The sequence below is a fragment of the Paramormyrops kingsleyae genome, chromosome 9, assembly GCF_048594095.1.
Source record: "Paramormyrops kingsleyae isolate MSU_618 chromosome 9, PKINGS_0.4, whole genome shotgun sequence".
Lineage (NCBI taxonomy): Eukaryota > Metazoa > Chordata > Actinopteri > Osteoglossiformes > Mormyridae > Paramormyrops > Paramormyrops kingsleyae.
This window is the reverse complement of record NC_132805.1, coordinates 32,467,609-32,490,278: the sequence shown is the minus strand read 5'-3', so window position 1 is coordinate 32,490,278 and position 22,670 is coordinate 32,467,609. Positions and strand designations below refer to the sequence as shown.

At 41.8% G+C, this 22,670-nt stretch overlaps 1 protein-coding gene across 1 annotated transcript; it reads left to right on the top strand.

Annotated features, from left to right (window-relative positions):
- Nucleotides 1-6,203: 6,203 nt before the first annotated feature.
- LOC111843695 (melanocortin receptor 5-like) lies at nucleotides 6,204-20,240 on the top strand. Its single transcript, XM_072716801.1, has 3 exons — nucleotides 6,204-6,341; nucleotides 13,790-14,866; nucleotides 17,766-20,240. The coding sequence occupies exons 2-3, from the start codon at nucleotides 13,887-13,889 to the stop codon at nucleotides 17,782-17,784; spliced, it is 999 nt and encodes a 332-aa protein (XP_072572902.1). The 5' UTR covers nucleotides 6,204-6,341; nucleotides 13,790-13,886; the 3' UTR covers nucleotides 17,785-20,240.
- The last annotated feature ends 2,430 nt before the right edge of the window (nucleotides 20,241-22,670 follow it).

Here is a 22,670-nt window from a genome sequence, read left to right as displayed (position 1 = left end):
ATGCATCATGAGGCCTCAAATCCATACAGATGCAGCCCCACCTGTGGTTCTCTGCCTCACACAGATAATTGCACATGCAGACTTACCACCTGGGAATGAATGCTGATGCGTTTAAAGTGTGTCATTGGACTGCTTCCAGTACAATGGAATGACTGTCATTTAAACGCTGTGAATGTGGACAAGGGCTTATGCAGAAATTCTTGGCACCCTGACAAAATGTCCTTGGCCGTCTCCTGCCCTGCCCAATTTGTACGTATAATTTTACGTATTCAGCACCCCCATCAGGTACTGGGCCCCCTAAATTGTCCGCTGTATCCATGTCGGCTTCACACCCGCTAACGGCCAGGTACAAACTGCATGGTATACACCCGCTATCGGCCAGGTACAAACTGCATGGTATACACTCGCTAACGGCCAGGTAAAAACTGAATGGTATACACCCGCCAACGGCCAGGTACAAACTGCATGGTATACACTCGCTAACGGCCAGGTAAAAACTGCATGGTACTGTATACACCCGCTAACGGCCAGGTACAAACTGCATGGTATACACCCGCTAACGGCCAGGTACAAACTGCATGGTATACACTCGCTAACGGCCAGGTAAAAACTGAATGGTATACACCCGCCAACGGCCAGGTACAAACTGCATGGTATACACTCGCTAATGGCCAGGTACAAGCTGCATGGTACACAGTGCTCAGTGTGCAGTTGCCATAGCAGCTAGCCATGGATTGGCTAACAAGCAGGAGAAGTTCGGGGTTTGGCTTGTAACTGTGAAGCCAACAGTCTTCCTGTAACCTTTTTGCTTATTTTCTTCTCTTTGTAGCTAGACATTATAATATGTGCCATTTATTATTCACGATGTGCAGTTCTCTACATAATTATTTCATCCTTGACACAAAGCTATTCTGCAATTATTTTTGATGCATTAACAAACCAGAATAAATTAACATTCAACTTTGGTTAATGTGTTGGAGTACAGGATATGTACATCCATATTGCACGAGTCAGTGACACAATTAAATGAAGAAAACTTGGTTAATTAAATGCCCAGTGGCAATTTAAACCAGCCATCCGTGAAGGCCGTGAGTGTGCCTGAAGCAGGGGCTCTGCTGAAGGCTTTGGGCCCCATGAAAGCGAGTCATTTTGGGCCCCCAACTCAGACCAATTCAATTATGTTTGAAAGTTTTTGAAAACTTTCCCCCACTTTTATGGCACCCCTGGCCTGAAGCCTTGACATACATGTCAGAAATGCTGGAAGAAATGTACATGAAAATATGAATTTAGAAATCAGTTTCAAAGCAAGCAGTACTCTCTCCCACGCTATGCGCGTGTGTCTGCGAGTCCTCTAGTGCTGACTCCGTAATCCTCAAAATGGGTCACAGCATTGAGAAGCACAAATAAATATCTTCATAGAGAAGAATGGATTTTTGTAGTAACATTTATAATTTCACTATTCTTGGCACAGAATGGGAATTTAAGCTGAGTATTACACATCTGTCACAAACCATTTTGCTTTCTTTTACGACAAACATAAGTGATCGGGTGTCGGGTAATACGCAACGTTTAATTTCTGATTCTCATGTGATTCCTCTGTGTAACATCAGTACAATTTTAATCGGCTTGAGCATGAAAGTGATTTATAATGTTGCACTGAATCTAATGGTCCTTGAGCAGAATGTAGTTCATCCGTTTGAAGTACAGCTCCTATACATATTCAAAATTATTATAATTATTGGTATTCCTTAATATCGGTTTTACATAGTGTTGGGTAGTGTAACTTTTGTAAATTAAATCCAGATATATATTTAAAATTTCAATAGCAGGTTTGATTGGTGGTTTGATGGGGTTACTGTATAATAGGTCATTTTACTGCAATTTTTTCTCTAGTTTGAATGGCTTTAATTTGAAGTAATAATGTGGAAATTGAATCATACACCTAAAACAATGAGAAGAAAGGAACAAATGATTAAGGTCAAAGGCTTCAATGTAATAACTCCTCTCTGAAGACATTATGTAAGGATCTTAACATTAAAAAGTAGAGGGGTTTCAAAATCTTAGTACTCAACTCATAACGGTCAAATCCGCTGACCTGTTCTTCCATTGATCATAAATAATACTCAGGTGAAAGAATATTTTTTTCCCCTTTGTGTAGGAACCCAATCATCCTGTGAGATTTTGAGAAAATGTGTGCCAACACTGAAACATCAAAAGTGTTGATATGTGTCACACACGCTAAATCTTTGCATTGTTACGACGGGACATGATGAAGGTGGGGCGACCCATGTAGCGGCTCTCAACAAGCTGGGTTTTAAGAACAATACCAAAAACAAGGGGAGAACCGGAAAATAAAGGCACTGCGAGGGGTTGGAACAAGTAGGCAGGAACAAGAAGTAAACTATAACTAACCAAAGGTAAAGTACCACTAAAAATACAACTAAGACGATACAGGCAATAAGACACGTCGGGACCAAGCAATTAGCAGAACGCTAAAAACATGGGAACTAACACACAGTAAGAACCACAATGACCGACTGAGCAGACAAGGCAAAGACAGTCACATATATACAACGAGGCTAACAAGGCACAGGTGGGGTCAATAAACAGCTCCAGAGAGGCCCAGAAGCCAAAGAAAAGTCACTTGTTAGGACTGTATCTGAAATACACAAACACACGATAAACCAAGAAAAACACAAAACAAATGTTAAATGACAACTGCAACAACAAAGGGGGAATGTGGAAAAACGGCTATCCGCTTAGCTCATTAAGCCACACAACAGCCTGGGGAACAGGGAAACACTAGGAGTGAGGGACACGGGATGGCCAGCGACACCTGCTGGCAAGACAGGGAACAGACATAACCAGACAGGGACCGATCCTGACATGCTTGGAAAGAAGTCCAGGTCCCAAATAGTGGAAGAGTGTTATGCATTGGAATTAAGGTGCAGTTAGGGTACCAGGATGCTGGTAATGGTTAAGGATGAGCCTTGTTACTCTAAAGCTCATTGGTTACATTACAGCTTCAGTAGGGTGCTCAACGTGAGCTGAAGAATATGTAGCCATACAAATGGATAACGGCCTTGACTACAAATGTCACTGAAGTGACTAAATGTTGTGAATGTTATGAGGTAAAATACAAAATAAAAGGACCAGGAGGGGTCAGACCTAAACAGGGGAAAATAACTAACAGAACCACAAATGGCCTACATAGGGAAACGGGTAATATGGAGAAGAGAACTCAGAACATGCAGGGTAACAAACACAGAACAATATACACAGTGACCGACTTGGGAAATTACCAAAGACAGGCACGTAAGTACACTGATACTGAGGACTAACAAAGGGCAGGTGTGAGTGATAGAATATAACCAATCAAACAACAAAGCAGGGCAACAAGCAACAGCTGAAAAGCAAGAGACAGAGAAGCAGAATGGCCAGCAATGGCTGCTGGTCAAGCAGGGAACGGTCAGAGGGCGGGGTGAGAGGGCTGGGTGAGAGGGCGGGGTCAGATGGCGGGGTCAGAGGGTGGGGTCAGATGGCGGGGTCAGAGGGCGGGGTCAGATGGCGGGGTCAGAGGGCGGGGTGAGAGGGCAGGGTCAGATGGCGGGGTCAGAGGGCGGGGTCAGGCACTGACCCTGACACTACATGGAAAAGTACAATAAAACAAATCTCCAAGTCTTTCGAGTGAGATAATCGCATTGTTAAATCAAACGAGGATGTTTCGGCATCTAATTGGGCTCATGACTGCAACATTTCAGTTTTAGACTATAGCAAAAGTAGTATAAATAATGGTAAAAAGGCTGAGGAACTCAAGAGCTTGATGATACAAGTCGGCTCAGTTAATGAATCTTCTGCTAATTGAGCATGTTGTCTTTAATCTTAGTATTTCCTTTTTATGAAGTCTGCTATCACGGAATAGTTTTAAAAGCATAGACCTCACCCTGTGATAAACATACTTGTATAATACTTGTATACTTCCATCCATCGATCCATCTTTCTATATTCAACTGCTTATACCACACCGGGTCAGAGACCACATTTTGTTTGTGATTTATTGTGCTAAAAACTTGATAAAAAGTGATTTTTTTCAAAATCTGATGGAAAATTGTAATGTGAGGGATTAATGACTCGTGCTGCATAAAAGCCCCCCCCCCCAGTCTCTCTGCTTTCATCTATTTGACCTTTTGCCAGGATCATATAAAAATTGATCATTTGTTGCTAGTTCTGGAAGCCTATGATTAAAAACTTTTGACAGTGGGTAACCCAGAACAGTCTATTAAAAATATATTCTTTAACCCTGCGATTTGTTGTTGTAAATTTTCCTTTCAGGAAGGCTTATGAACATGTTTAACATGTATTTTTCTGCTGGTGACCCGTTCTTCTGCCTGTGTAAATTTGTACCTTTATACCGAGTACATTCATCAGAATTACGCAAACAAACGCATGCAGTCTCTGTGGGCTTCCTCAACAAGCTGATCATTTGTAAATTTCTTTAAATGATGTGACGGTTTAATTTAGCCGGTGTTTTATGAGACTGTAAAGTGTTTGAGATGGTCACAAGTTCTTTCGCGACTGTTTTTGCCTATGAGTAATACAGCCAAAACACCCCCCCCCCCAAGAGTTTTGAAAAACATTAACACAAGCCTCTTTCTTTGCCAAGCTTTTCTGAGTTGGTAGAAAGTGCTGTATCCGCAGGGGTCCTCGCCCCCGTTACGTCGGGGCTATCAGTCAGTGACTCAGATGATCTCAAACAAAACAGCAAAAGATCTTTAAACTTCCAGAGTTGGGTGGAATCTGAATTGGGGATTTTTTCACATGATGGTCCTATAGGGGTAGATGCAAATGTGACAACTTCAGCAATACAGTTCCTCCTCTCCTGAGAATTTTTGCCTGAATATTTAAAAATGTGAATATGAAAAGGCTGTTTTTAAAAGGTTCGGCGTCACAATATCTAATTAGCAGCAACTGGCCCATTAAAGTGCCCTCTCTTCATGATAGATTACCCTCATTACACTTATTTTTATATCAGATCTACCACGGAATATGTGATAATCAATTTCTGTTGGTCTCTAAGAAGAAGACATGATAATGATCTTTCAGATATTAGCCCATGCTATATTTATTTATTTATTTATTTAATGGACAGGACGCCAGTGCACCACAGCACTGGCTGGGGTGATGTGGTCACGGTGGATGGGGTTAGGCTGGGGTGATGTGGTCACGGTGGATGGGGTTAGGCTGGGGTGATGTGGTCACGGTGGATGGGGTTAGGCTGGGGTGATGTGGTCACGGTGGATGGGGTTAGGCTGGGGTGATGTGGTCACGGTGGATGGGGTTAGGCTGGGGAAGCGAAGGAAAGGACTTCAAAGGGTGCATAGGCTGCATGCTGCTCACGGTGGCGTTCCCTGGCACTGCAGTTATCGATGCAGAAGAGGGACATCAATGGACGTAACTGCATGTTTTATGACCTTGTGTTCCTTGGTAAAGGTTTGACCCAGCACTGAATCCATGATTGGAGGATAAATGATGGATGGATGGATGGATGAAGATTCTTTCCATCTGTGGCTTTGGTCGGACCCAAGGATGTAGGTTTGATTCCAACATAGTTTGGGACAAGGGTGTAACTTTGGGTTTAGTACTGGGGGAGTTGTGGTCTCCACCCAAGATCTAACTAACTGATTTAACAAGGTCTAGGGGATTGTACTGGCTGGTTTTTATTATTTGGGGGGGTTATGCCAATGGGTAGAGACCAAATCAGCCAGGAACTCTGCAGCTCCCCTAAACATAAAAAGTGCTCCTACAGTATCGGTAAGCGCACGTCTGTAGCATTCATACTCAAATCCCCTTCCTTGGTCTGATCACAGCCCTGTGGGAGTGACAGTGTAATGGCAAATGAAGGATGGACGTTATTTGTTTTTTTTCTAAACATTACCTTACATTTGAGTAGCCGGTTTGGGGAAGAGCCTTAGTGTCCCGCCCGCGAGGTTGTTAATACTCATTGCAATTAGCATGTTTAAGTTGCCTGTAGCGCAACTTAATTGCCGTAGCTGTTATTAGGAGCGGAGAATATTGACGAAGCTCGTCTTAAGAAGAGGATTTTTGGGGTGGGGTGGTAAATGTAGCACCATCACGGGTGTAATTTTGGGAGGTGGAGTTCCGCTGCCCCCCGCTCGGCGTCTCGTCGGGGTATAAATGTCGCCGGCCGTGCAGGCAGCCCAGCTGCATTGGATTGCTGCAGGGGGAAACTGCATCTCTCTGCGAGGCGCGAAGCCAGCGGGGGGGCATTTTCTAACCTACAGAGGAAAAGCCCCAGCACTGGAATCCAATTCCTCAGAAAGGTAACGACTTGTTGATTGTGAACTTGCGAAGATGTGATCTTTTAATAAGTATAAAGTACGTGGTCAGCCGGTATTGCTGAGATTTTAGGCAGTAATCTCCACCATGCGTCTCATTTGTTCAAGACACCATTTGCCGCTTTAGGGTATACAATTATTGCAATAAGCATTTTACCGCGACGCCTTTACTTTTATTGCATTTTATTACTTTATTTTAATCATCGGTGATTATTACTCAATTTTAATAATCGCTGCATGGCTAAATGAATGTCATACACAGACTAGTTCGCGCATATTAAAATTAGTTTCGGTACAAGGAATATCTGATTTTAAAACATCGTGCATGTATTTCTAAAGGAATTAAAATACATGTTACGTAAATTGTGAAATAGTAACAATTGTCTAGATAATTCCAAAGAAGTTCGCCACGGATTGTTTCTTTTTGACGGGTTTAATGCGAGTTTCTGGACGTATGGTCTTTGAAATCAATGTCAGGCATAGCTCTCAGTACCATTGCCAGTGCTGGATGGGGGTACAGACTTTGCACCGCTGACTTCGAGTGGACTAGAGCAGCTTGATAACTCTCTCGCCGCCGAGCGGAGCCATTAGAGGCCCCTAAGCTGTGGCACCTGCCGGGGTATGTAGCTGGATAACATGCGGACCAGCCAAGGCGCTGTCCGCCCAAGCAGTTCTGAAAAAGAGAAACGGGGTCTTCAAAAGCCGTACCATAGGCTAAAATCGAAGACACTAATTATACTTTATGGGAAAATCAATTCTAGCCCCCGCAAAGCAATTCTCCTTGATTGATGAAAAATCCGTGTTTGTTTCTGAGCACAAACATCACGGGGTGGGGGAAAACGAGAGCGAAATGAAAAGCAACAGTTGTTAAGATACTTAGACACTTACCAAGCAGAAGCATTGCCAATAAAACAATTGCCAGAATGTTTTTATATAAGGAATAAGTAAAGCCAAACAATGTCTTTACATACATTCAGAAAGCGGAACATTTGAAGTAGCATATTTAATATAGTTTAAGAAGTATGCAGTCCATCGAAATATTAATGTAACATGATTTGGTCACACTGTTTGTACAAGGATGTACTTGCCTCGCTTTTGTACAATGTGCGTGCAGATATAGCGCCGTGGCAGAATTCTTGTGCTGCTGCGTTATATGCAGCAAAAATTATCTTCGTATTGCAGCACGATCAGAGGATTTAGGATTTGCCGGTGTGCAAGCCTTCCGGTACAGTTTCTTTGCCAATGGAATAATTTAAACAGCCTCAGATGCTACGTTTGTTGTTTTGTACAATGTTTTGATCCACAAATGAAGACGTGTCACGTGGTGTTGACCCAAATGTATTTATATTATTCCTGATTATTATTATTATTATTATTATTATTATTATTATTATTATTATTATTATAACTGTAGTTACCTAGCAACTAACACTTATTGACTACGGAATATAAGTAAATTACATATATATCATTATTCATTATACATACATTATTACCATGTCTTTGTATCATGAAACAATGTTTTGTGCCATTTTCTAATTTGTTGTTCAGTGATAATTTCTGTGTTCCTTATCGTCCCTGCGTCTTTAACGTCGGCTGGTGCTACTTGCTATTATTTTAAAATTTAATCTTAATCGCGTGTATGTGGAAGACATGAGAGTAAGAATCTAATTTTACGAAGTACGTAAGACAATAAACTTGAAACTTGAGATAACATTTTTGTATCCAATACCCTGCGCTGTCACAGACAATATTTATCAGGAACTAGTCGTATTCCATGGCACAGAAAACAAGCGACAAGGAACAGCCATCGCTGCAGGAACAACGGCCAGGTCAGACCCTAGCGTGACGTTTAAGGATAGCATACTAACAGGATCCAACAAGCCATCCTGATTTTGAAATGCCATAAGCACGAGGTGGGGCGGCTCGGTGGTACGCTGGCTAGCATAGTTGAGTTCGAGTCGCCATCTTAATTGGCTCTGTGTATGTAGAGTTTGCATGTTCTCCCCATGTCACTGTGGGGTTTCCTCCGGGTGCCCTGCTTTCCCCCCACAGCCCAAAGACAATGCAAGATGAAGTGTAGTTGCCAGATTGTCCATAAAAGGGCTTGGGAGCTGCACAACCCTGCATAGGACAAGGTGTGGAAAATGTTTGGATGGATAAACATGAGCTTGCCTGACTTGGAAGATCTGTGTCTGCTGGAGCCGGAAGTTGAGAACAACGATGGCTTCTGACGTTGCTTTCAGGAGGACGTGGGCTGGCCTGACCTGAGTAGGGAGAGAAGATTGAATTAGCGGAAGAGAAACAGATTGAGGTTGACGAAAAAGCAGAAAAGAAATGCAGTCAAGCAAAGGTGTAAGAGAGAGGCTGATATCCAGGGGGACACAACGTAATAATTTTAATGAAATGATTTGTTGAGGGGGTTGGCATGGTGGTGCAGTGGTTAGCACTGTTGCCTCACACCTCTGGGACCTGGGTTCAAGTCACATGGGTCACGTATGTGTGGAGTTTACATGTTCTCCCCATGTTGTCATGGGGTTTCCTTTGGGTACTCCAGTTACCCCCCCCCCCCAAGTCCAAAGACATGCTGAGGCTAATTGGAGTACCTAAATTGCCCATTGGTGTGCATGTATGAGTGAATGGTGTGTGAGTGTGCCCTGTGAAGGGCTGGCCCCCCATTCTGGGTTGTTCCCCACCTCATGCCCATAGCTTCTGGGATAGGCTACAGACCCCCTGCAACCCTGGATGGATGATTTATTTATTGGAGGGTGAATGAAGCCAAATTATACATTGGGAGAATATGCTCCCCTCCCAAGCATGTCTTTGGAATATGTGGTACCAGGCCCCATACAGGTGTGAAAAGAGCATCTCGAGGTGCCCAGATGGGCCAGTAAAAAAGTCACGGGACGCAGAGGAACATGGCCGACCATTACATCACCAGCGGCTGAACACCACGTTTCAGATGCAAAAGCCGAATTATCCAAGGCAGCTGGCTGCCTCGCGCCTAAGCCTGGCCTCAGAAACAGAAGCGTTTAAGAATAGCAGACAAAGCGGCTGTTTGTGTGGCTGTTTGCGTCCTGGATCGCTGGTGGAGTGGCGTCGCTGTTCCTGGGGCGAGCCGCCGCTCCTCTTCTCAGAACCCGCAGGCACTGCTTGCGATCATGCCGACGCATGACTTTAGATCCCAAACCGCACGCCGTCTCGTGTAGTCGGCCAACACCCAGGCTGCAGGACAAGTCCCCGTCCCCCATGATTCACCAGAATTGTATTGGTTTGTATCCAGACATTCCTCATTATTGCTCTGGGCTTTTTGCTGCATGAAGCAGGATCGAAACCTGAGGAACGTACTGGAACACTGCGTCTATGCTGCATGCAGAGGAACGGCCCTTTCTCAGTGCTACAACTCTATTAAAGTCCTTTATCAGTCTGACACTTGTTTTCTTGCCTTTTCTTGTCCTCTTGCCCTCCCATCTTCCATGACTGCTTATCGAGTTCAGACTTGCAGTTGTTTGTTATTACATCCAGTATTTAATTTGGCCTAATGGTATTAGGAGAAATTAACATCTGGCAGGTTTTGTGGAGAACAGCTCATCCGGATATCAGTTAATTGTCCATCTAGCTAATCGTGCTTCTATACCTCCAGCTGCACTCACTGGTTGTGCCTTTGGTTCTGTAGCCCTCGTCGACCACCCCCCCCCCCCAGAGGGTCCCTCAATGGCCATAGACTGCACTCAGCCTGATCAAACATGATATCATGTTATTAGAAATGGTTCTGTATTAGCTCTAGTTAATAGTTTGTTGATTGGAACGCATCATAAAATTGTTTTAGCATAAGCAATCCCAGTTATATCATTTGTGCTTCATATATTTAAATTACTAAAGTTAAAACTAGTTAAACTTAACTCTCACCATAACCTGTACTGCAGTTTTCTTTCATTTCATTTATCCAAAAGCTATAAATTCTCTATCTTTTAATATTTTATTAAATATAATCCATCCATCTGTCTGTCTTCCAACTGCTGAGCCACTGCCAGATTATGGTGAACATGGAGTCTGTTGAATAAAATCCATAACATTAAAACCTTAATCTAATTTTTAAACCAAATAAAAATATTGAAAATATCATAATAAGTGGATTTGTGCTGTATTGATGTCTCTGGTAACTACACCAATCATTTTCCCAATATGTTTGTTTTTTAATTAAAAAAAATCATTTATCAAATTTAACTAAGTAAAAGGTAAAATCAATACATGGTGCTACTATTAATATAAGGTTAAGTGCAAGTCTTGTCATTACAGTGAGTCCTGTCATTTTAAGGTACAACTACTGTCATAATGACTCATAGCTCATTAAAAGTGTGGATTTTTTTTTAATGGTTACCTTGTGAGTACCTATGGCATGTTAGTCTTGGTTGCCAGCCAAAGATAGCTGCTGCTTCATCTGTGTATAATAAACACTCTGGTGTACCTACCTCTGTTCCTAATCACTGCCACCCGTGCTCTAAAATTAATTTATCTTTTGAACTTGTAGTCAAACTACAAGTCGAACTTGTAGCTGTTCATGTGAAATTTCAGTAATTATGACCAATTTATAGGTAAAAATATGAAGTTTCATAGTTGGATGATGTCAGTCTACGGATCCTGATCTTAGCAAAATTCACTGAGCAAACTTTGATCCATCGCACCTATTATTACTCATCCTCAGTATGGTGCTCTTACTCGTGTTTTGGGCAATTCTGGGTGTCCGTCTTTTTGTGTAAAAGTTGAAGGATCACAACACTTTTTTCTGGATGATTGCTGGGCAGGAGTCAGCGTTCCCTTTCATCATATCTGAGTAGTATCCATCAATGATTCTCGTCTTTTCTGATGGAGGTTACCATATGTGACTTTCCTGGTACCTCTGCCAGGATATTTCCTTGTGGAATCCATCCTATTTCCTTGTATGTTTGTCTCCATCGTTTTGTTCTGTGAGAGTGAACCCAATAAAGTTCTGCTTCACCTCAGTTAAACTTGGCATGTAAGACCAAATTAAATTCAAAATTGAAAGCTTGAGATTTTCATCTTAAGCCTCTATAGTCAGGAAAATGATTGGTCTGCTAATGATTGGTCTGTACTTACACAAGGTCCTCTGTGGGTAATTTCACGCAAGAATTTGAGACTATTTTCCTGATAAAACAAGAAATAATATGCAATAATTTTAACCAAAAAGATCTTCCAACACTGTTTGATATTTCATTATATAAAATAAGCTGTCAGACTGAGAAATATATGTCAGGCAAAATCATTGTCCAAGTAATGGTTTTAGATGACTTTTTAATGTCAAACCAAACTGTATGTGCTTTTTTGATTCTGCTGCAAGCTTAACGAGTGCTAATTAACCCATATCATACTGGCATGACAGCTTTTGTAAAACTCTGCTTGGTTTTTACGAAATGCTGATCTCTCCCAATAGTGGCTTTCCTTTGCTTTATATATTTTGCTTTATATATTTACCTGAGACTGATTGACGGTTAAGGCATTTTAAATGGTATCTTACATAACCATGAGCAGCAGTGCAAAGCAGGAGCAGATCAAAGCCTGGATGCACACTGTGAGGTTAACAGATCACCAGCGCAGTGGCCTGTTTTGCAGACACTGGAAGTTTGCAGACACTAACTGGATTGCTAATAACGAAAGCCGAAGTGTTTTGGTAATGCTAACCTTTTAACATTGTTTTGGTGGAATGTCTGTGATCACGGACTCGTTCGCTAATGACAGTCGAGGGAAATAAATTGCCGTCAAACTTCTTTAGAAGATAATGACTAACATTCCTGGGGAAATATGTGTCATTTAACTGCCACCAATTAAAGTACATTTTACAGTGTAAAATGTCACCCGCTTTTCCGCCTTGTCTCACTCTTTTCTTGGAGGGGGGTTTTCTTTCCATAGCACCTTCTGAGGCCAGATTAAAGTGTCAAGTCGCCTGCGAGGTAATTTGTGCATTTGGATGAAGAGACGTACAGTTCACCCTCACTGTCCGTCAAGCAATGCTCCACATCTACATGCTCAGGAGTGTGACACAATATGGACCACTCACATGTTCTGCAATGTTTCTGAAGTGATCAGGTGTGCTGAGCAGAAAAAGCCCCGAGTTATGCATAGGAGGCGCAAATGCAAACTAGAGAAGCAGGAATTCTCATTCTAATGCATTATCCACTTAATATTTTTTGCTTGCAGCCAGTTTTCTAGTATTATTAAGCTTGATGATTTTCATTTTATCTTGTTCTATCTTTTTGAATATAGGATTTTCAAATAATTAGTGACTATGGCAATTATCTACAGTGTGGAATGACTCATAAATATGACGGAGATAGAAAAGTAGCTTATTTATATCAGCAAAATCTGAATAAGACCGTTTCCCAGAATGGACTCTTTCAGAATGGAAATTCAGAGACTTTCACCTTGTCCATGCCAAAGAAATCCTGCTTTCTTTGCATATGTAATGAACCTGGGGCTGGACTGTAGGTGGATGCCAAGAGGAGATCTGAGATGTATTCATGCACAGCACGCAGGCTCATGTGTGGAGATCGAGAACAGCAGCCAAGTTGATCAAGATCAGTAACAGAATATTACTGGGAAATTAGTAAAATATAAATCATTAAAACAAAATATTGCATGGTCTGTCAGGCATTTAATTTCCTTAAAGGACTCTCAGGAGAAAAACAATGCAAGAGGAAATAAGGAGTATTTCTGCAAAGACTCCTTCTGCCTCTTTGGTTACATACTGCTTTGTTTGATATAATGAATTGTCTAATTGTACAGTCTGCAGCGTATAAACCCAGCTGATCATGTTAGGTACACTGCAACAAAGGAAACTTTGTCAAATCAAATCTACAAAGACTTTTTGCAATGCCGGTTATTTTTATAATATTATAATGAGTACCTCAAGCAATTTCACAGAATGCCAGACCACGAACAGATATTTGGAATACTATTTTTTGTGTTATGGAGTATATAATGTAATGTCATACGTTGCTATAACTTAGTATGCATGTGTTTTTACTAGTTTGTTCCCAAAAGCTACTAATTTTTGAGTTTTTATTATACTTATTGTCCAAATCCTGTGATTACCCTGATGTTTTCTTACGTCATTCAGGCTGTTGGATCATACCCTATAGCAGGGGTGTCAAACTCCAGTCCTGGGGGGCCGGAGTCCTGTGTAGCTTAGTTCTTTCCCCTGTTCCAACACAAATGATTCAACTCAAGAGATGTGTGGTACTTAGCACAAGGATGTGCAAGGAGTCGAATGAGGTGTGTTAAATGAGGGGAAACCCAAGAATGCGTAGGGCTTCGGCCCCCCAGGACTACAGCTTGACATTCCTGCCCTACAGCTACAGTCACACCCGTCATTTTCCATCAGGGGTGACTTTCATCCTCTGCTTTTCTCATTTCAGTGTCCATCACACAGGAAGGAGATCCACTATGCCTGCAACAGGCTTGTGATTCAGAGACAGTTCTGCGGAAGCCCTGCGCCTGAACCCCCCACGCGAGATGAATATCTCCCAGAGGCCCCCGGTGCAGGAGGATTTCCTGCCCAACGTCAGCCTTGCGCCACGCAATGCGACTGCGGCCGACGGCGCGAGCAAGCCCACGGTCTGTGAGCAGGTGAGCATCGCCACGGAGGTGTTCCTCACCCTGGGCATCGTCAGCCTGCTGGAGAACATCCTGGTCATCTGCGCCATCGTCAAGAACAAGAACCTGCACTCGCCCATGTACTTCTTTGTGTGCAGCCTGGCCGTGGCGGACATGTTGGTGAGCGTCTCCAACGCCTGGGAGACCATCATCATCTACCTCCTCAACAGTGGTCAGCTGGTGGTGAGCGACCACTTCATCCGGCAGATGGACAACGTCTTCGATTCCATGATCTGCATCTCCGTCGTGGCCTCCATGTGCAGCCTGCTGGCCATCGCCGTGGATCGCTACGTCACCATCTTCTACGCCCTGCGCTACCACAACATCATGACCATGCGGCGTGCGACCTTCATCATCGCCGGCATCTGGACCTTCTGCACAGGCTGCGGCATCGTCTTCATCATCTACTCAGACAGCACGCCCGTCATCGTCTGCCTGGTGTCCATGTTCTTTGCCATGCTTCTCTTGATGGCCTCTCTCTACAGTCACATGTTCATGCTGGCACGATCCCACGTCAAGCGCATCGCCGCGCTGCCCGGCCAAAACTCCGTCCACCCGCGCACCAGCATGAAGGCTGCCATCACCCTCACAATCCTCCTGGGGATCTTCATCGTCTGCTGGGCGCCCTTCTTCCTCCACCTCATCCTCATGATTTCCTGTCCTAGGAACATCTACTGCGTCTGCTTCATGTCCCATTTCAACATGTACCTCATCTTGATCATGTGTAACTCCGTCATCGACCCGCTCATCTACGCCTTCCGTAGTCATGAGATGAGGAAGACCTTCAAGGAGATCATCTGCTGCTACAGTCTGCGTAACACCTGCGGAATGTCCAGCAAGTACTAGCTCTGCTCTTTAAAGGAAACACAGGCGAACTCTGAGTCTGTACAGCATATCGTTTTGTACAACAACCTGATCTCATGAAAGGATGGAAGTTTTGCCAGTATTTAAGCTCACCAGACCAGAGGCCCTGATTGTATAGAGTATGGCATCTCTTTTCTTTTTGCATGCTCATGAAAATTTGCATGACTGTTCTAACTGATCAAATAATTTTAGACTTAATAGGTTACCCAACTATAAATTATTTAAATTTCAGGTTAATGGTAATTTCTGGGCACTCTGCATTTTGTCTTCTGAGATCAGGTACGTTGTACATCGATATATAAAATAAAGCATGACTTAATTTTCACAGCAAAACCAGAGGCTCCCATTTTCTTTGAAAGCTCCCGTGCTGCATTGTTACAACGTGAAGGTGCTTAACGGCGTGATTTATCCTTACGTTGCTTTTCAGTTTTCTGCAAGAGACACAGGTTTTGCTCGTCTGATAAGCTTTTGCTGTGAAAAAAAGTGAATTTTTCCTTAATGGTAAAAACACACATTCATTTGCATACATTTTCTTTAAATATTGCCTGTATTTGAAGTTTATCCTGATAATAATTGTGTTACTCAAATAGTATTTTGCATTTTGAACTTATTAAGTATAAGTACTGAGATTTTAGGATACATACTACACACTCCTGAGCACAGTTTCATACGCTGGAGCAAAGAAGTAGATGATTTTTTAAAAACCTGGTATTGCAGAATAGTTCAGGATTAAACCATAATGCATGACAAGACAGCTAATCTTAATGCAAGATAAAGCACAGTTTTCTAATACTGTATAAATCTGTAACATACGTAATACATTGATACTAAGGAAAGCATGTTTATATGGCTAAGAAGATGTGATTTGCAGTATGAATCTTTATGATTTATATTTGCTTCTTTTCAAGGGTATACGCAAGTACTCAGAACTAGGATGCTGGGAGTACGCACGCTACGCTGCTGTGCGGCGGGAGTAGCGGCCAGAAGTCATACTAGGTGGAATTGGCGAGCAGAAAAAAAAAATGATGTAGTGGACAGGAAACGGGAGCCCAATGAACACAATTTGGACTTACAGTCCTCTTTGTTCGTATATCTGAAAGTTTGTAAGTTGAAAGTTCGTAAGTAGAGGAGCGTCTTTATATAAATGTGTCGTATGAGGTCTGTGACAGTAGCCTGAAATCTGCAGGGTTGTGGCTCATTTTTTGGTTCATACCCTGGATCCGGTTGAATGAATTTGTGTCTCTGCGTTGCTCACAGGGCGTAATCGGATGTGTGCGTCAGAGTGTGACGTGACGTGGGGTTTTTATTTGGAATTTCAGTTTAGTTTTAGTTCAGTCCATTGCTTTTACTTCTGACAATGACTCGTTCTAGTATCGTTTTTATTTAATTTCCGTTTTAATTTTCAGTGTTATGGTGAAAGCATTGATTAAGGTGGGTAGGTGGCAAGAGAGGGACGCAAAAAAGTACTTGTTGTCTAACATAAACTACAGACCATACACTGCTGCTGAAATTTATTGCGGTTTCCAAATACAATTCTCATTCTCGGTATGAATAATTTATTGACAACAGCTCAATGCATCAATTTTTATACTAGTGTCAAACTAAGAGAGGAGTACTTCTCACAGCTAAATGTGCATATGGGAATCAGTATGTGCGAAACACTCAAGTAGCAAACTAGGCCATGGGTATTAAAATAGCTAAGAAGCAGGAACATATTAATCTGTTAGCAGACCCTTAAACACAGTGAACTAATTGCTCTCCACTGAGAGATTAGTATTTTTCAATAATGAGTGGTATATAGTCTACAAACACTACAGAACAGTTGGGAACAGTTTCTCAGAACAGAGGTGTGTGTGTGTGTGTGTGTGTGTGGCAGGGATAAACAGATTTTCATTAGTCAAGTAACTTCCTGTTCACCATGAATTACCTTCTCCAGAGTGGCCGCACTCTTTCTCAAACCCAGGGTCTGTAGTCCCCTCGCACTGAAGTTCACGATAAGCTGGTTTTCTTGGGCCCCACTTCTCTGGACCAGTCAGACCAGTTAGCTAATGCCTTTTCATAATGAATATATGAATGATGAATGATACCCCAGTACTGGAGAGGAAAGAATCCCAAAGATGTGCTTTTTGGAAATTCTCCTTAATAATAAAATGATTATCAGGTGTAATTGGGCTTTCTCCGTTATTCTATCATATTAAATCTGTCAAAAGGTAAGTAGGAAGAATCTGGGGAAAATTAAATTAAATCAGCACTTTATAAGCCAACTAAATAACCCCCCTCGGTCTAATTAGCTTTCGGGGTGAGCTTGTCAGATCACCAGCACTGCCTACGCAGACACACTCGCGTTTGTGCTGGTCACGCCATAGGTCCCAGTTGTCGTTTCCTACCAGTGACTTAAGCCATTTACAGCAGTAGGTTAGTTATCCCTGCGACCCCAACCATGATAAGCCATTAGAAGGTGGATGGATGGATGGATGATCAGACAGGAAACCCAAAGGACACCAGCATCTTCTGGGTGTTGGTGACATGCCAGGTTCGATCAAAGCCCATGTTGTGTTCAAGGTAGCTTCACCGACGGTAACCGATCCCCCAGTTTCCTCCAAAAGACATATGCAAGGGTAGCAAGGAAAAAGAAGATGGTTCATTGTTTAATGTTGATAATAAGTAACATTGTTATATAATGAAAAAATATGACTTCTACTACTACTACTAATAATAATAATAATAATAAATATAGGCCAAAATGTAAATCACTGCCTTAGGGCGCCACCATCAGGCTGATGGGTGTGATTTTGCTTGCCTGAGTAGTGAGGGGCATTCAAACAGATTTGGTGTTTCTGCACCTTACAGTTTCTGCTCCCCGTATTGTTTTAGTGCCGAAGAACAACAATAAGAAGAAATACCCAAGCAAACGGAGTCGGCTTCCAGCACTGCATGCCTGGACCCCTCGTAATAGTAAGTGACAGTGTTATAAGGCGTTCTTGTTTCTTGGATAATTTTGATACTCGGTGGGAGAATAGTATATGTAAATATTTTTCAATTTAAATTCTATAATGAAAATGCAGAATATAACATTTTTTTGATGATATTGCAACATGATTGTATATACAATTAATCGTCATGGTATGCAGTTAATTGCAATTTTTTTTTAATTGTCTGACAGACCTGTTAATTTTTTTGTCGCACTGTGCTAACCTGACAGTGTCCGTGACACCTTTCCGACCCCCCCACATCGCATAGCTGTTCTGTGTCGGCACTGCACAGGCCCTGAGTACTTTGCATACAAGATACCCAATTTCACTTTGACTTGGTTGCCTAGTTTAGAATCAGCCTTGGCGCCCCTCAGAAGGTGCCTCCCTAGGCGGTCGCCTATGTCACTTACAGCAGTGTTTCCCAACCCAGTCCAGTCTGCAGGGAACACAGACAGTTCATAATTTTGTTCTCTCCCAGCTCCCAGCATAGCCATGCCAGGTATTTGAAGTTCTTGATTGGCTGGATGCTAGGAGGGAGCGAAAATGTGGTCTCTCTGGGGGTGTATGAGGACCGCATTAGGGAGCAAAAATGTGGTCTCTCTGGGGGTGCATATGGATCGCGTTAGGGAGCAAAAATGTGGTCTCTCTGGGGGTGCATATGGATCGCGTTAGGGAGCAAAAATGTGGTCTCTCTGGGGGTGCATATGGATCGCGTTAGCGAGCAAAAATGTGGTCTCTCTGGGGGTGTATGAGGACCACGTTAGGGAGCAAAAATGTGGTCTCTCTGGGGGTGCATGAGGACTGCGTTAGGAAACACTGGGTTTATAGGATTGACCAGACCTGCTTTATCTAATGAAAATCGTTCAATTTAGGCTTTATTCGTGTTGTAGTGGACATTCAGTTTTTTTTGCGTACTGTTTTTATTTTTATGTTAGTTACCTGGAATATTTTTTTCTATTGCAGACACACACACTTACACGCACACACATTGTGCCCAAGTATCTTTCGGAGAATCATTAAGAATGTAGTGATGAACAACCACAAAAAAATACCCACATATAATTTACTGCAAACCGATAAAACTGTATTAATAAAGGCCTGAAAAATCATGTATATATTATATATGTGATTTTTAGGTAAGGCAAACAATATTAATAGATGAATAGTATTGCGATTTCATATCTACCAATGAACTGTATTTTTACACTGTAAATTTAATGTTACATCCTCAACAGCATTAGCCAAGTCTCAGCATGCATCGCAAGGCAAATAATGCAAGGGTTCCTAAAACTTTTAGCCCAAGACCCCCAAAATAACAGTGCCAGAGACTTGCAATCCCCATCTTGGTAGATTTTACACTGGTTATGAAGCAGTTTTCCATGTCTTACGCTGTAGACAATGAAATGTAAATATATTAACTCCTTAATGGAATGATTCATGCGTAACTCGTTTTCAACATTTTCTTTCTATCGAAGTTCTTTTCTACTTTGGTCAAGCTGCCACATGACTTCTGGGTGGAATCTGTACATAGATGCTTATTGATAAAAAAATAATAATTCTCTGTTTTTTCTAAGATCATTGTTTTATTTAATGCTTTATGTTTTGTCAATGAGATCAGGTCATGCTTGCTAGAATACGTGTTGGACAAATTTGTACAGCAGTAAAGTGTTGTGTTTTGAATATATCAGCACTGTGTCATTCCTATATTATACACTTATGCTTTCTGAGGAACTGTATGCAATTACTGTATTTGCTGTCAGAGTTTCCTGTACGGATAAGTAAATTTCATAAGCACAGTCAGTGTATAAAGACCACACCCAAACACATAGCATTTTCAGTTCCCAATAATTGTTTGTCTTTATTCAATAAAGAGCCCAGTATGTTAAATCAGTTCCATCATTTATTTCATATAGGCATAAATGTTTAACTGGCTGAGTGGGCATCACTGCCGCATCATATCCGTATTTTGGGGATTTGAACCCTACCTATGCCCCACTTACAGGGAGTTTGCATGTTCTACACCAGTAGTGTATTTTTCCCCCTGCAGACCAAAGACACACAGTTAGGTTAACTGACCCTAACTAGACCCCTTTTATTGGGGCATGTGTCCCAGTATTTATATGCAGTGCCCCAGTGATCTCACGTTCAAATCATATGGATAATGGGGGTGGGGGTGGGGTGCTGTGCCCCAGCAGAGGTTTATGTCTAGCAATGTTAATTTGAAAACAGAAATATTTTACATACATGCTGTAAAACTATGAATATCTTTCCGTAGCAACATATTTGAGAATATTGAAAATGCATTGAATATGTCCTTTGTTGATTAAGTAAATGTGTGATCAATAAATATGATAAATAAAGTATATTTTCTGTCAGATTTCCTTGTCATGCAACTTTGTGTTTTGCACACAATCACATTTTTGTCTCCTATTTGTGAATTTCTGCTGCGATGGACTGCTATCCCTACCAGAATATACCCCAGCCTGTACCACATCAATCGTCAAACTTGTCTGTACACAGACAAACCTGTCCGTGGTAAAGGCTCATCTGTGTTTGCGGCAAAATGTTTTAACTGAGAGAAAAACTATGTATTAGGGCTGGATGATTTTCTAATATTACACCCTATGTATTGTATTATGTATTTATTAAAATTAGATTCCCCTTTGCAGTCCATTCGAGTTTTCACTTTTCAGGATCTCAATCTTTTTTTATCAGCATTTCTAACAGAATTTTAAGCAGTAATGGAGACTTAATGTAAATTAATGACTTATTTTGTGATAAATATTGATATCAATTGATGTGAAAAAAATTATCACACACAATAAAACATTTTGCCATATCACACAAAGTTACATTGTTAAATACTGTATTGATGGTGAAATGCACTTTGATGAAATAAAGTCCATCAGTGTTGGTGATAGTAATGATCCCAGCCACAAGCAATAGACTCCGCCTACCTCCCACTTCCCCGCCTCACCAAAATAAATGGCTGGAAAATGGGTGGATTGCTATTTGTGAGTTCTGTTCTGCTCAGTTTAAGTCGTCTCTGCTAAACTGCAGGGCAGAAATGACCAGGAAAATGCAGTCTTTGCAATTAATGAATGAGTTACTTTCTGTTAATTACCATGACTGTGCTGGCATTCTGGTTAGAGTGCTGTCCTCTCCTTTGTCCTATAGCTGGCAATTAAGCAGCATTAATGATTCTCCATAATCACCTCAATCGTGTGCTTATTTTTATAACCACCTTTATTCTAGCTGTGAGACTTTTGTTGAATGAGCAAACAAATTTATGGTATTTTTCATATAATTTTTATAGTACATATACAATACCTCTCCTCCAACTGAATGAGACCATTATTCATGGAAAAACAATGGCAGTTAATTATCTTCCCAGGCAATTTATTTCCACTATGACTTACATAGTTGGGTTCGAGGACTGGATGGGGTTTGTTCTGCTCCCACCGCCCCCGTCAGAATAGCATGCTGTCAATAATGCCATTCCATGTAATTAGCATCATAGCGTGAGCGTAGGATACTGGCACCCACTGCAGGGTGATCCCCCGGCCCACTGCACCCCTGTACTGGATGTGCAGTGCGGAAGACGAGTGGGTGGACAAATGTAGCTTACATCGCTAGCTAATGCTAAAGTTTTATCACTTTTATAAATGCTGCACTCATCTGTTGTATGTTTTGCTTTTTTTTATTACTAAGAAAAACAAGCATTACATTTCATTTCCCAAAAGCAGTTGACAAGCGGGGCTGTCATTTTGCACAATGAATCACAACAAAATGCAAAAGCTATGAATATAAAATGGAAAAATGGTACCCTCCATTCATACAATAGATCAATGTAGCTTTGTATACAGAATGAGCCTATCCCTTGAGGACCACAATCCTGCACATATTGCTTTTAACGTTCAATTTGCAGCTGATTCATTCCTTAGACAATGGGTGCATGACTTGGTATCATAATAATTGCTTCAATCAAGCTGCAGTGCACTGAAATTAAATATGACCAGAAAAGCCTGCAGCACAACAGGAGCAGGTTTGCCCCCCCCACGGAAACCACTTAGGGACTGCTTTGTATTTTCATATGCAGAGTGTAACACTAATCAGCTCATAGGTCTCGTAATAGCAACAAGGATAATGTAGAAAATTAATCTATATTGTATGGTGATGCATTCAATGCACAGAAAAATTAAATGAACGTGGTCATAAAACGTTTTCGCTGGATTTATAGGACAAAGGTGGAAAAAGAATTTGATGGAATGTGTCACTTTTTTTTTGCATATTTTGTTGTACATGTGTGTGTCATTAAGCATATTAAACCTGCCACCAAATAGTTAAAGTATACCGAGTGGTTTACAAAGTACTATAAACAGAATGAACAGCCTAGAGCCCTCAGGATTCGTTGCTCCCAGTTATCCCCATTGTCATTAATCCAATGGGAGTCATACTGAACTGGAACATTGGCCATAAGGCAGGCTGGAGTACTTAATGCATAAGCTTACCCGGACGTAAGTCCATCCGATCGGCACAAACACAAACATCATACGGAGCAAGATCTCTTAGGATTGTGCAGGGGAACCAGCACACCTGGTGAAAATCCACACAAACAGGCAGAGAACATGTCAAACATGGGGAAAAATACGGGCCCCCGCAAACCTGCAGGTGCTGGGGAGGGAAACGGACACCCTCCGGCTTGGTGAAGTCAGCTGACGTGCACACTCATGCAGAGCACAAGTGTGCTACACAAAGTCATCATTAGGCCGCACGAATACGTCTTCAGGGTCTCCACAACATTCAC